The sequence below is a fragment of the Bacillus rossius genome (assembly GCF_032445375.1).
Source record: "Bacillus rossius redtenbacheri isolate Brsri chromosome 4 unlocalized genomic scaffold, Brsri_v3 Brsri_v3_scf4_2, whole genome shotgun sequence".
NCBI lineage: Eukaryota > Metazoa > Arthropoda > Insecta > Phasmatodea > Bacillidae > Bacillus > Bacillus rossius.
Window position 1 is genome coordinate 28949071 of NW_026962011.1, and position 14820 is coordinate 28963890.

The 14820-nt window shown below is 42.0% G+C and overlaps 1 protein-coding gene across 1 annotated transcript in view; it reads left to right on the plus strand.

The window, feature by feature from the left end:
- The window catches only part of LOC134541976 (ionotropic receptor 25a), a 33423-nt gene that overhangs the window by 16110 nt on the left and 2493 nt on the right, over window positions 1-14820 (plus strand). The window contains exons 7-17 of the mRNA XM_063385745.1: window positions 402-583; window positions 1135-1252; window positions 1860-2087; window positions 2895-3092; window positions 4838-5037; window positions 5932-6070; window positions 6727-6977; window positions 11242-11441; window positions 12085-12217; window positions 13119-13249; window positions 13900-14107. Of these exons, the coding sequence (XP_063241815.1) occupies window positions 402-583; window positions 1135-1252; window positions 1860-2087; window positions 2895-3092; window positions 4838-5037; window positions 5932-6070; window positions 6727-6977; window positions 11242-11441; window positions 12085-12217; window positions 13119-13249; window positions 13900-14107 (1988 nt within the window). The remainder of the gene's footprint in view (window positions 1-401; window positions 584-1134; window positions 1253-1859; window positions 2088-2894; window positions 3093-4837; window positions 5038-5931; window positions 6071-6726; window positions 6978-11241; window positions 11442-12084; window positions 12218-13118; window positions 13250-13899; window positions 14108-14820) is intronic.

Sequence of the window (14820 nt, forward strand, 5' to 3'; positions counted from 1 at the left end):
GTTTGTATAAACTAAAAACTATAAATTATTTTGATGGTACTGCATATTTGGATGGTATATAACTATGTATAGAATTTACAAAATAATAAACATATTTAATTGTGGGCACAAACATGAATTGATAAAAATGTTGTTTTAAAACCATTTGTTTTTTTTTAATAGATAATATTCGTTAGTGTTATATTTTCATTTTTAAAATGTTAATACTTACTCATAAACATATATATATATATAATGGGCTGTGATTACTGACATATATCGAAGATAATATAAACCAAACATGTTTAGTCTTATTCTCCTGTGACAGACGATTAACATTGAGGAAATGACGCTGTCTCTGTTGTAGGTATATTTTGTTTTAGTTTTCCGCCACTATATCTGTGTTCGTCATGTGTGTGTAGGAGTCGGGCAACCTGAAGTGCAGCTGCTCGGATGCCAACATCCTGTTCCTGCAGCCAGAGCCGGACGCCGAGTACAAGGACCGCGTGCAGCAGCTCAAGAACGAGTTTGGCCTGGACGAGAAGCCCGAGATCACCTCCGCCTTCTACTTCGACTTCGCCGTGAACGCGCTCAATGCCATAAAGTAAGCAGCGCTGGCACTCGCCAGCAGGTGCACTCAGGGACAACTTGAGATGTGTTGGCCAGTGCATCTGAGCACACCCGTCTGCTGTCTACTTAACAGTCACTCTATAAAAATTTGTTATTGCGCAGCTAAAAATATTTTCCATCATTACATGTATAATCGTACCAATACACTTACATATTAAGTTTCTTGTATGGGGCACTTCCAGTCATGTATATACTACCTCTAGCTTTGTTATGTATTTGTTTACTTTTTGTGTGTTTCTTCACTTGTTTATACTTCACCAGTTTGGTGGCAGATCATGGTCAGTGCTACTGTATGTAGCAGAGCATGGTCAGCGCGAATAAATTTGTTATCAGAGCATGGCCAGTGCAAAGGCATGTGTAGCAGAGCATGGACAGTGCTAATGCATGTGGTAGCAGAGGATGGTCAGTGCTACTGCATGTGGTAGCAGAGTGTGTTTAGTATGAATGCATGTGGTAGCAGAGCATGGTTAGTGCAAATTCATGAGGTAGAAGAGCATGGTTAAGAGCGAATAATTGTGTTTTCAGGAGCATGGTGGAGGCGGGAACATTTCCCACAGACATTAAATATGTGACTTGCGACGAGTACACGGAGGAGACAGCGCCCACCAGGACTAATCTAGGACTCATGGAGGCCCTGAAAGAGGTAACTCGATCTTCTGGGTCCTTCTTGTTCGCTTCTTGCTTGCTACATCAGTTGTTGACTGCCCAATCCTGCTTCTCTCTTTCACAGGATTTTGGTTTTGCATTGATTAAACAATAAAGGAGAATGTGATCACATCCATAAAACATTCAAGTAAAAATCACACAGTAAAAATTATACAGCTTGATAAGAACTGTGCTATGGAGGTCATTGATTTTACTGCTATTTTCAGGATAGTATTGACATGAATGTATTGTCCATAACAATAAAAAATATTCTTGTAAATGTCACAAGTTGAATTGATAATTTTGACAGTAGTATAGATGTGATTAATTTGTGCTACAATCAGTTCATGTCACTATATTTCTTGGTTTTCAGTTCTGAAAAGGACCAATAGGTTTTTCTGTAATTATAAAAATAAACATTTGAAAAAAAACTTTTATTTGCAATTGTAATTTAGGTCTACTGCATGTCTACTGCATATCTACTTAACATTTTGACATAATCGCCATTCAGTTCCAAACACCTTTCTTAATGCTGCACCAGTTTCTTTGACTCCTCTGCAAAGAAGTTAGTCGTCTGGAAATGAAATGTGCCGTGGTGGTCGCAGGTGAAGCAGGAGCCATCCTATGCCCCGATTCGCCTCGAGAAGAATGGCCTCAGCTACATGGAGTTCACGCTGAAGATGACACGGGCTAACATCGTGAACAGCAAGCTGGAGAAGTCCGAGGAGGTGGGCACGTGGAAGGCTGGCTTCGACGAGCCTCTGCAGATCTCGGATGAAAGTATCCTCAGCAACATGACGGCCATCACCTTCTATCGAATCGTGACGGTGGAGGTGGGCAATAACCTCTTCCCAATAATGTTTACTGTTTGATGCTCCCATTGTGTTTACTGTTTAACGGTTTTATTTACATAATACTAACAGAATGATTTGTGAACAAATCATATTTTTAGTAATAACTCATCTGTACAATTTAATAAATATATTTTACATTTGGGAATAATAATTTTTGCATATCAGCAACGACGAGTGGTGTAGAAGAAGACTTAACTACTATTTAATGTCTAGCTTCTCCTATAATTATTATGTTCTTTCAGTGAAAGCATTGCAAAATCCTGTTTTATTCCAAGCTTAACTGTGAAAATATAAATAATTTTCTAGCAAGTGGGCTTGAGGTAATAATTAAGGAAATTGCCAAACATCAATTTTTCTGACTTAGGTAACTGTAGTTTCTTGGTTAGGGTGTTAATGGCCAGGTTAGATGAATATGATACGAGACCCTTTTTGCCTCCATGGCAAAACCTTAAATTTTTCCACAATTGCAGAAATTTCTTGGATGCACATTACCACCAAATTATGGTTTATCCTCTCATTAAAAAATATTAAAAACTAGCATTGGAGACATTCTTTCATCCCATGTCCACGTGGATGCTTATGTGAACATCCACACAGCCAAATCACCTATTTTAACTAATTTGTATGAAAATACGAACCATAATATTTCATTTCTCTGTCAAAATTAAACGACATTGCTGTAATTAAAAAAACTACGAATTTCTAGAAAACAGATTTGCTTTACAATGATATCATTTTGTCGGTGTGGCACATGAGAGAGACGGCTGTACCCTTGGTTTCGCGCAGCAAAAGCCGTTCATCATAAAGGACGGCGTGGACGAGAAAGGGCGACCCAAGTTCAAGGGCTACTGCGTCGACCTGATCAACGAGATCCGCAACATCACGGAGTTCGAGTACGAGATCTTTGAGGCGCCTGACGGCAAGATGGGCAACATGAACGAGAAGGGCCAGTGGGACGGCATGATAAAGGAGCTGATCGAGAAGGTGCGCATACCCAGGGTTCTTTCAGGTGTAATCTGTGCTAACGAGATTGTAGATGGTACTGCAATCGCAGATTTAATTTCCCCCACAAGTTGTCAACTGAAGAAATCGTTCAAATTATATGTTTGGCTGTAAAAAAAGAATCGTTTGGTATGATTTAAGGAAGAAATTTTTTTAGCTATAACAATCTTTATTCGCAACACAAGCTGTACGATCTCTTCATGAATAAATTCAATGACCGAGCTAATGATTCAGTTCAAAAAACCTCTGCAAAACCCTGTGAGGAACCTATCATTTTAAGGGGTGCCATTGTACTCCATGGCAAGTTTGAGGCTTACAGAGCTTCACTTAGTCAGCTCTGGGAAGCTTAGGAGACCGCAGGTGCCAAAGAAGGCGCCTTCATAGAAGCACTCTTACTGGACGCAGTGAGTAGCGATCCCCTCCCCCTGGAATTGTTCTGCAGAGACAGTAGTTGTGAGGATCATACACCGGCAATCTGAGATGTATGAGCTGAGAGGGAATGAGACGCGCTTGCAGCATTAGTCACGCTCTCAGGTGAAATAGTCTGTAAGCTGGAAGCAAGACTTTGCTAATAGTACCAAATGTTGGTGTGCTACTCTTACTCGCCGTTGTCCACGTCACCGAGTGAGATGATGGGCTCACGTTTGGGAGAACCTGGGTTCGATTCCCAGCACATTCAACTTGATGTCGGATTTCCACAGTTCCCAGAACCTACTCCAAGTAAGTATTCTATGGCCGATTCTTCCACAATTTCTATGGCTAGTGTTTCATAACGCCGTCTCTAATGACCTCATTGTCAACGTGACATTTAACAGATATTTATTAAAGTTACATGGTTAATAAAAATATATAAACAGAGAAAAAGTATTTCATGATTATTTTATAAAATTTTAATGCAAAGTAAACAAAATCACAAAAGTAACTTTACAGTAAGTTCAATTTGAATCAAACTAACATTTAGCTACCTCAAAACATATTTCACCGCTACCACTTCCTAATCTTCCGCCTATGTGTGATAAAGTAGTTCAGAAAAGGTTCGTTCAGATTTCCGCACCTACTACGCAGTCAATGAAAATACAAAACCAGATGTACGTTTATTAATGTGTAGCGATATTCATGAATTACTCTCTAAGATATCCCATCATAAAAAAGTCGAACACTGGGTCTGTTTGCAAAGTGATTATTCATCCTGGTAGCCAGAATTAATCCAAGTAACTCAAACGTAGTCCAGATTTTGAATCTAATGCAATGACAGGAATTACGATCCCATTGAATATGAAATGTATTCTTGTAGTTTTCTCTTCATGCAGTTACTTAGTATTCGGGTAGATGCTTACATAAGTAATTATATTATGAATCATCCTTGTGCTCATTCAATGCCTGTCACGGAGGTCACACTACCATATCAGCGTGTAGCATGGATGGTGGCCACATAACCAATCCATACGATTCAATTAGTACCAATTTAAAAATGAGTACAAACCTTCAAGAATGGAGAAGAACTACCAGCCACCACCTAGGAATTAAATTGATGGGTTTTGACACCATGTACACTAATAATTATAAGTGTTTGTGGTGAGGAGGCTCTATATAATAAATTGTGTGACTCATATCGTACGAGCATCCCATCTCGAATGACTTGTTGCCTTAAGCTATCCTGTGAATGACCAAGGATTTAAACCCCTAACAGTGGATTGTGACGACAATGGACGTGCCCTTGTGATCAGAGGGCGGACATCGCACTGGGCTCGCTGGCGGTGATGGCGGAGCGCGAGAACGTGATCGACTTCACGGTGCCCTACTACGACCTGGTGGGTATCACAGTGCTCATGAAGAAACCCAAAGCACCTACATCGCTCTTCAAGTTCCTCACTGTGCTTGAGAAAGATGTGTGGCTCTGCATCCTCGCCGCATACTTCTTCACCAGGTATGTCAGTGTGTCTTGTTGGTAAGTGAAGCTGAAGGCTGTACTTTATTTTCACCCAATAGTTAGCCTGTACACTTGAGAACTAATCTGCTCCTCATATTGAAAGTTATTTCCTTGCCAATATCGGCTAATGTGAATGAACAATCTTAAAACCTAAGTATTAGCTAACTGACTCGTATTAATGTGGGGCATATTTTAGCACTGATGGGCCAGTAAAAGAAACCTGCACATATATTCTGCTAGTATGTTTGTCAATTATTAACACTAATATTATGATCCCCACTGATGAAAGGTCATCATATAATATCTCAGATAGACTAGAGCTACCTACCTTATATGTATAGCTGTTTTACCCATCAAGCCAAAATAATAGCTGAGGTAAGATGAGGAAAATGAAAAGAAACGACATAATGAAGGCAGAATATGGAATAGGAATGTCGTTATACCTCAAACCACTGCAGTATCTGCCTCACTGTCTACATGAAATACTGGCTTACAGCCAAGGGCTCAGCGATGAGTCTGAAGAGTCAACTCCAAGCCAAACTCTGGCCCACATTTCCTAATGATCCAGTTCAATATGTATAATGTTTGGGGTGTCATGATATGGGCATGACTCAGCATTGGATTGAGAGTGGTGAGAAGATTGCTTTGAGGAAATCCATCAGCTCACAGCAAATACCATCTTGTTCCCTACTTGTAGATGACCAGATTGAAGATCCACCAGAAGTTAAACCCAGGTGAACTTAATTAGCTTCCTCATCATGGTATAGGCCCTACATGAGAAAGGGTTTCTTATTCCTATAGCAATGCAGCCTTGTCGACTGGTCTCTCGTGGCTGAACCTATTTTTCATTGTTCAAGCACACAAAATGATTCCAATGTGGTGTGTGTTTAGTTTTCTGATGTGGGTGTTCGACCGATGGAGCCCATACAGCTACCAGAACAACCGCGAGAAGTATAAGGATGACGACGAGAAAAGGGAGTTCAACTTGAAGGAGTGCCTCTGGTTCTGCATGACATCACTGACGCCTCAGGTGGGTTCCACCCCCGTTATCTCTGGCTCCTCCCACCAGGGCGAGAAAAGTGTGGAATAATAAACATGACACCATAAACACGACCAGCCACTCATTACCTGGGGCCCTCTCGTATTTGTCCTAGTCCAAACAATTCTTGGAATATAGTTTGGTAGAAAAGAAGCAGGTTAGAGACGAGAGTGGCATGGGACCACCACTACCACAAATGTGTTCACATTAGCATGCTTTGCGAGAAATCCTCTCTCTTGTTTCTTCAGCTGGGTTTTAAGATGGGTCACTGACTCTACTGCTTATGGCAGGCCATTCAAAAATCTTCCGTACAAGTGTGCAAAAATGTGTTTTTGAATAACTGTATTCCTCTATGCGACAAAGTAAATTCGATGATCGTTTCGAATTTAAAGTTTCGAAGTTAAAGTTTATTTGTTTTACATGACACTAAGAAGAAATTTGAATACTCATGAACGGTGAGTTTATTTCAGAAGTAGCTTGGTAACATCAGTTAAGAAAAAAACAACATAAAACCCTAAACAAAACAAATAAAGAGGAATAAAGTAGCACAAGAAATGTTGTTTTAGTTGCGAAGACTCGCCAGGCCTGCGGCAGTAATCGACTCTGCAGAACAGTGTGTGGTCAGCTAGGCCTGTGTGTGTCCTCAGGGGGGTGGTGAGGCGCCCAAGAACCTGTCCGGGCGCCTGGTGGCCGCCACCTGGTGGCTGTTCGGCTTCATCATCATCGCGTCCTACACTGCCAACCTGGCTGCCTTCCTCACCGTGTCGCGTCTGGACACGCCCGTGGAGTCCCTGGAGGACCTCTCCAAGCAGTACAAGATCCAGTACGCGCCGCTCAACGGCTCCTCCGCCATGACATACTTCCAGCGCATGGCCGACATCGAGAACAGATTCTACGAGTGAGTCCTCGCACGCACCTCCACAACCACTCAATGATCCTCCCTCACCTTCGGTTCAAGTGCCTCGAGGGGCGGCGGAGTGAGTGGTCAGTGCAACCACTCACCACCAGGGGCGCTTGCGTCCCTGGTCACTAAATCTAGTACTGGACAATTAGCAAAGCGGACCACGAGTCCAAGTGCCCAACCCCCGCATGGTAGACTCTTTTTCTACTCTGTCCAACACTTCATCCAGACCATCCTCAGTCTCCTGTAAATTCCTACACGTAATGCATGCCAATTATCATCCCGCATGAATGTGCCCAGGGTTTTCCCTGTGTCTATGCAGGTTTTACCTGGGCCCAACCTATCTCTAGTTATAGTCTAGATTTAATAGTGAGGGGAGTTATTCATGGCGCCAATCGCTGCCATGGCTGGCCAATCCCCTCCTAGCACATGATGCATGCGACCCTCTCCCTGCATGGCTAATCCCAGCATGACTAGGCGTATAGGCTTCGGCCTGAGACGCACCTAGATCCCTCCCTAACCCGGACCCCTCCAAAATACACTTAGTTTTAGTTAGGTTAGGAAAAAAAAAGAAAACAAATCAGCGACTCGTTAAGCCCATTCATTCCAAATAAATTTGGCCGTGATCGATGACGCACCGTGCTCATGTGGTTCGATACCATCATGAGCACTGAATGGCATCCAAGTGGTTTGGAGCCGACTGCAATCTTAGAGATCCCGAAGACTTATTATTCTGTTAATGACCTTGCGACGTAAAACTCTACCAAACCTTACGGCGTTAAGTAATTGTTTGAATTTTCTCTTATTAGAAAGGACTCTCGCTTTCGAATCGTGGGCCAGTTGCCCTGAACACTGTGGTTTTCCATTGTTTCTCCGAAAAAAAAAAAAGGCAGCAACTGCAGATATGTTTTCTCATAAAATGCTTTCCCCTACACCCTGATGTTTTTTGCACGTCTCGTGTCCAATAACCTAGCTGACGAGACATATGGGAATGTAAATATTAAAAATAATATTAATCAAGAATTATTCACTCTAGTATTCATATCGTGAAGCATATTTATGCTAATTTTAATATCATTAAACAATTTTTGTGGGGTTTTATATAAAACTGATGGTAAACTCATATATATTTCTAAAATGCAATTTATTATTAAACCAAAAGGGTACCATCTTCCAGATTTTAAGCACTTTAAATTTAAAAGGCTTAGTTCATGTTTTTTTAAAAGCACATTAAATTTAATATCCTAAGTTCACTTTTTTCTCATGTTAGTTAATTAAGAACCATGGTTTAATATTATTCACCTAAATATGGATAAGTATTAATTAATGTCTACTTTATTATAAAATTTCTGAAAAAATTAACAATAATTAAGTGTCAAAATTATAAAAAAATTGAAAATGTCCAAACATTGAATAAGTAAAGCAAATTATACAGGAAATATAATAAACGCACTAATATTATAAATGTGAAAGTTTGGATGGATGGATGTTTGTTACTCAATCACGCCAGAACGGCTGAACGCATCTGGATTAAATTTGGCACATAGATAGATTATAGTCTGGAATAGCACATAGACCATATATTAATATGAAATTCCAACCCCAAGGGAGTGAAAAAGTGATAATTTCATTTTATAACAGAACAAATCATAGGTAATAGTCATACAAATAGTGAGTGAGTGCCATTTATCTATGTCTGCCACACGATCATACACATATTAAGGTCTGGCAAATTCATATTTTTCTCCTTGGTGAGACCAGCCCGCTTAGAGGAGCTCGCAGCGGCTAGCAAAATAAAGGCGCTAAACAGTTTTGTTCTTAACTTTGTCAATAGATAGAGTTGCCTTGAATTTTAAACGCATCATCGTTTGATGCGTTTGTCATGTCTTTAGTTTTCGTTTGTTTGTGCCGTATGCGTTCCTATACCATTCATCCGATTGCGATGAAATTTTGGTGAGTTGTTATGCGCATGCCCGTGAAGGTTTCTGAGACGCTATAACTTTTTGAAATAGTTGGAGCATGAATCGTTCCGAAAAATTTGTTTATTTCATATTATATAGCGGCACTTAGTGTGTTTTTGTTATGTTTATGCCCGTGGAGGTTTCTGAGACGGTATAACTATTTTGAAATAGTTGAAGCACGAATCGTTTAAAAAAAAGCGTTTATTTAATATTATATAGCGGCACTTCGTCTGTTTTTGTTGTATAAGTGCGCACGCATGACACAATTTATTTAAATATAAAGAGAGACAGAAATGGAGTGATATATATATATATAGTGAGATAGAGAGAGACAGAGAGATAAGTTGAGATAGAGCAAGGTATAGAGAATGAAGTGGGTTAGATAAAGATATATATAGATGTATAGAGCTATATAGAGATTTATATATAGAAGAGATAGAGATAGTGGGAGGTATATATGTATGTACGTAGATATAAACGATAAATAGATAGAGAGATACATAGATATATATAGATGTAGATAGAGATAAATATATATTTAGAGAGATGGATAGATGATTTGTATATGTGTAACTACTTCAAACATTAGTATTACAAAACAAAAATGAATGGGGCATTGCAATGCATGACGAGCATTACCTAGATCAGTGTTTTTCAATCTGTGGGTCGCGACCCCGAGGGGGGTCGCGAAGCCTTACTCGGGGGGTCGCCGGCTGAAAGAAAAAGGCAAGGTTCTAACAGCGTTTTGAGGGTCTTAACAACACTTTGTGGAGACTAGGGAAACGTGTATTACCTGAATCATAGTATTTTGCTGCTGACTAAGAGCTTTCAACTTTCATTCAAAGAAATCCAACGGCTTATCAGCTTATTTTTTATGCTTGGTTGTGAGATGCCGCATAAGCTTTGACGGTTTCATACTCTCACGTGATAAAACATCGCCGCAAATTACACATTGAGGTTTATTATTTATGACTGTGAACCCGTATTTCAAATAACTGTCATCGTAATGTCTATTTTTTTTTTTGGGTTTGTTTCACCACCACCGCTATTGACACTCGTACCAGATGTTGAAGGTTGCGATATTTTGAGATACTTATCCATTTTACAAACGCGCCGAGCAAGTGAAAAACAAAAGAATGACGTCCGTACTCATCGGTGACTACGCTTAACTGGGTGAGATGAGAGTTGAAACAAAAGAACATTGCGGGCGGCGGCGGGTGGCGCGCGCGGGTCGCTTCCTGTCACCGCAACGACAATGCGGCGTGTCAACGTGGCCGTCGCCGACGCAGTTTGGCCCGCGCGAGTTGGCGTCCAAGTTAAGTCGCACGTAGCCTTACCAACTTACCTCGTACTTACTTTCAAAACTCTCGCGGCTTCCTGCAGAGTGTAGATCCGAATAATAGATGATTGTACCAAAATAGAAAATACCATTAACGTAGTCTTTTAATTAAATAATTTCTTTGTCTTTCTATGACACAAAGGGGTCGCCGGAATTTTTCAACTTGTAAAGGGGTCGCGAAATCAAAAAGATTGAAAAAAACTGAGCTAGATAATGAAATCTTTTCAATATTAGTAATCTCTTATTTTTCAGCTTTTTTCTATTGTGCTTTATAGAGTCTAGATTACATACAGACCACCAATTTTTAGATATATACAGGTAAATAACTATACACTGGCAGAACAACGTCTGTCGGGATCTGAAATTGATATAAATAATTTTGCACACTTGACATTCAAATTAAGAACAAAATTACTATCTACATCTGATTTCGAAAAAGGTCCCCTTCACCCTGTGTTCAGTCCGGGCAACTCCGGGTACAGAAGCTAGTAATAATAATAAAAATATAATTCTCATTAATTGAGTTTCAAAGAAAACGTCCTAGCAAAGCAGCATTTGAGATAATATATATACATATATTTTAGTTTTCACCACTTTGGTTAAAAATTAAAACTTTCAAAACTGAAATAAAATTAAAAATATAAAGATAAATTGATTGTGCACCGTAATTTTTTACGTTATTAATAGATATTAAATAACTTATGGTAAGTCAAATTGGCATAGCTGAAAAATTTCAGTTCTGTAACATATATTTATCTATTTAATGAGTAGGTTCCAAAAATGCGTGAAAAGTGTATTTGGGAGTTAATTACAAAAAAAAAATCAACCGATGGTTGTTAATGTAATGAGAAATGTTCAGTTGAAAAGCGCCCGATATCAGGAAGGATCCACTGCGATGAACAATGAGCGCGTCGGTGGAGAGCGAGGATGGGTGGGATTGACGAGTGGACGTGTCCTGCAGGATCTGGAAGGACATGAGCCTGAACGACAGCCTCTCGGACGTGGAGCGCGCCAAGCTGGCGGTGTGGGACTACCCCGTCAGCGACAAGTACACCAAGATATGGCAGGCCATGAAGGAGGCCAAGTTCCCCAACACCATGGAGGAGGCTCTGGATCGGGTGTTCGCTTCCAAGTCCTCCAGCGAGGGCTTCGCCTTCATCGGTAACTACACGTGCTCAGCCTGCAGTTGCAGTGGCCTTTCGGGCTGTCGGCTCTGTCAGTAGCTGTGCCGTGACTGCACTTCGCACCACGCCTCAGGCCTACTTCATCGAAATCCCGAAAGTTCGCTAAACTGATTTAAATACAAATTATTATTTTGTGTGTAACTATCCTTAACCCGCAAATTTTCAAAATGTTCTTAGGTAAATATGAAACTCCTGGCAGATAGACATTGGACAGAGTCTTTATAATAAAAAACTGTTGATTATTTTTAAAGTAATGATATTTTATGAATAAAACAAGAGAGTTACTCACTAACTTTTACATAGACTATTACTTATTCATGAAAGTTAATATTATTAAATCCAACAAGAAGGGGACAACCACTTTATTTCTGACCTCGCAATTAATGATGATACAGGATGATATGCGTCTGTAAATCGGAGTGGCTTTGTCAATGATGAGTGGAGTGTTCACGCGATACTCCCACAGTGTACTCCACCACTGATCCAGTACTTGAGTCACTGATCAAGTACTTGAGTGAGGTGTAGGCCTGCGAGCGCAGTTGATATTCTGCATCCAGTGGATGATGCCCCATCACCGGGTCGATGCCCCAAGATGTCAGCGTTGGACCGCGTGGTTTCAGGGGACGCCACTGACATCCGGTACCTGGTGCTGACCAACTGCGACCTGCAGATGGTGGGCGAAGAGTTCTCCAGGAAGCCATACGCCATCGCCGTGCAGCAAGGGTCGCCCCTCAAGGACTTGTTCAATAACGCGTGAGTCTCGCTTCGAACCACACCACCAGTTGTTCTGCGCAGGAATTAAAGAAATACAAACATTTGGAACGTTTGGATTTCCCCGAATCCAGTTCATTTCGGGTAAATAGAGCTGGTAGCAATTTGTACTCGGTCATAACAAAAAAAAATTAATCTGTAGTGTGAACCTATAAATATCTCAACATACACAAATACATTCTAAATTCTTCTACCTCAGTCAAAGTCATTGTTAATTCTCTACCATTTTCATGCTGTAAATTACATGCTATATGACTTATCTAACTTCTCTTAATACGTATTACAAGTTTGACGATTTTTATCGTGAGTAGATATCTCCTAAAACTCTTTAAGTTACGGCCAAGCATGGACTTCTAGCAGCCGAGTGACTGTCCAATATAACGTGATTTCAGCAAGACGGCCCGCTACCCCCTGATTTCACTTCATTTCAGCTTCAGTTGTGTTCGGCAGCTATGAGTCGGGGGTGCTCGGTGGTCATGATCAGTGAGACGTCGTGCTCATGTGCGGTGGCCAAGAACTATGCCATAAAGTATTACCCAGCCTGCTATAAATTCTGAAGATATGTACCAATGTGTTATCAACTGTGTTGGCCAAAACTTCTTATCTGGCTGTGTCTAACTGTAGTGACTATCTTACGCTAATATGTATTTTCTTCGTTCATGAATGTCAATGTAAACATGGCCACTCTTAAGGCTTTATAATTTGTCGTGCTCTCTGTTGTTTGATAAACCATGGAAGTAAAACGCAAAAGTATTTTTTTTTTACAGGAGCTCAATTGCAGAGTGATTGATGAACTGCAATGTTAGTGCGTAATGTCCCTCCCCCCCTAGCCACGACTGCGCGTGTCCCTCCCCCCCTAGCCACGACTGCGCGTGTCCTGCAGGATCCTGCAGCTGCTCAACAAGCGCAAGCTGGAGAAGCTGAAGGAGATCTGGTGGAACCAGAACCCCGAGAGGAAGGTGGACTGCGAGAAGTCGGACGACCAGTCTGACGGCATCAGCATCCAGAACATCGGTGAGCCGGCAGCCCTGTGCGCAGCAGCCATCTCGGCGCTCTGCACCACTGGCGGGAAGGAGGGTTCGAGAGGGAGGGTGCGAGAGGGAGGGTGCGAGAGGGTGGGGGTCCGAGAGGGAGGGTACGAGAAGGAGGGTGCTAGAGGGACGGTTCTATAGAGAGGGTGAGAGAGGGTGCGAGAGGGAGGGTGCGAGAGGGTGGGGGTGCGAGAGGGAGGGTACGAGAGGGAGGGTGCTAGAGGGAGGGTTCTATAGAGAGGGTGAGAGAGGGTGCGAGAGGGAGGGTGCGAGAGGGAGGGTGCGAGAGAGAGGGTGCGAGTGTGAGGGTGCGAGACGAATAGTGTGAGAGGGAATGGTGATCAAGTTACATTGCGTTAACGTTTCTTCAGGGGCAGATTTGTCGCACTGGTCGAGTAGTCAGATCACCTGCCTCTCGCAAAGGTGATCTGTACGTCGCCATCAGCGGTTTCCCCGAAATCATACATTTCGACGATGTTACATCCACCCTAAATCAACGAGATTCTTTAGTTCTCTGGTTTCAGTCATAAACTGTCATGGGTTCGCTACGTCTTCCGAAGGCCTTTGCAGCGACCCGTGTCCACCGCTCGCCTCGCACCGCGTGACGCGCCGCTCGGCCCTTGCTCTGCTCAGGCGGCGTCTTCATCGTGATCTTCGTGGGCATCGGCATGGCGTGCATCACGCTCGCCTTCGAGTACTGGTGGTACAAGTACCGCAAGGACCCCAAGGTGGTGGACGTCAGCCAGCCCGCCATGGTGCGCCAGGCCGTGGCACCCAGCAAGCTGGACGCGGGCGTCACCATGGGCTTCCGGCCGCGCCCCATCCACCCCGACAACTTCAGGTGCCATCGCCTTCTGGTGCTGGCGCCAGGGGCGTAGCCAGGGGGGGGGGGGGGGTGTTAGGGGTTCAAACCCCCCTCCCCCCGTTAGCACCGAATCTTTAATTAATTTCTTATTCATCACTCAAACAAATTTCATATTAAAATTAATAAAAATTTTACCATTACAATATTTAAATTTAAAGTACCGAAAACTGATAAAATAGCACTATTTTACACCTTAAAATCCAAATTTTCCCGGGGGAGGACCCCCGGACTCACCGCTTTAACACCGGGTGGGGGGGGGGGGGGGGGGGGGCGGCATGCTTCTTAACACCCCCCATACACAAATCCTGGCTACGCCACTGGCTGGCGCACTTCTTCAGCGCCTTTTTCCCCCAAGTCACGCAGTCGTGTGTTCCTTTGGTATCGAGACTAGTTCAGTTCAGTCTTAATGTAACTATTACCTACTTGGTGTGTTTTTTACGAAACTTTAAACACACTCATATGGTGTGAGCTGAATATTATTGTACTTCATTAAATATACGTGGTATCTTTTAATATGACATGTGTCAATGCTATGCTAACTTCTTGTCATTATTGCACATTTTTAAATAATTACTTCTTTATTTTTCATACTTATATTCCTACGTAATACGCAAATTGCAAATTTGATTGCTAAGTAAGAAACCACATAACACAAAAAAAAATGTTTTGGCCAACCAACAAAAATTGAT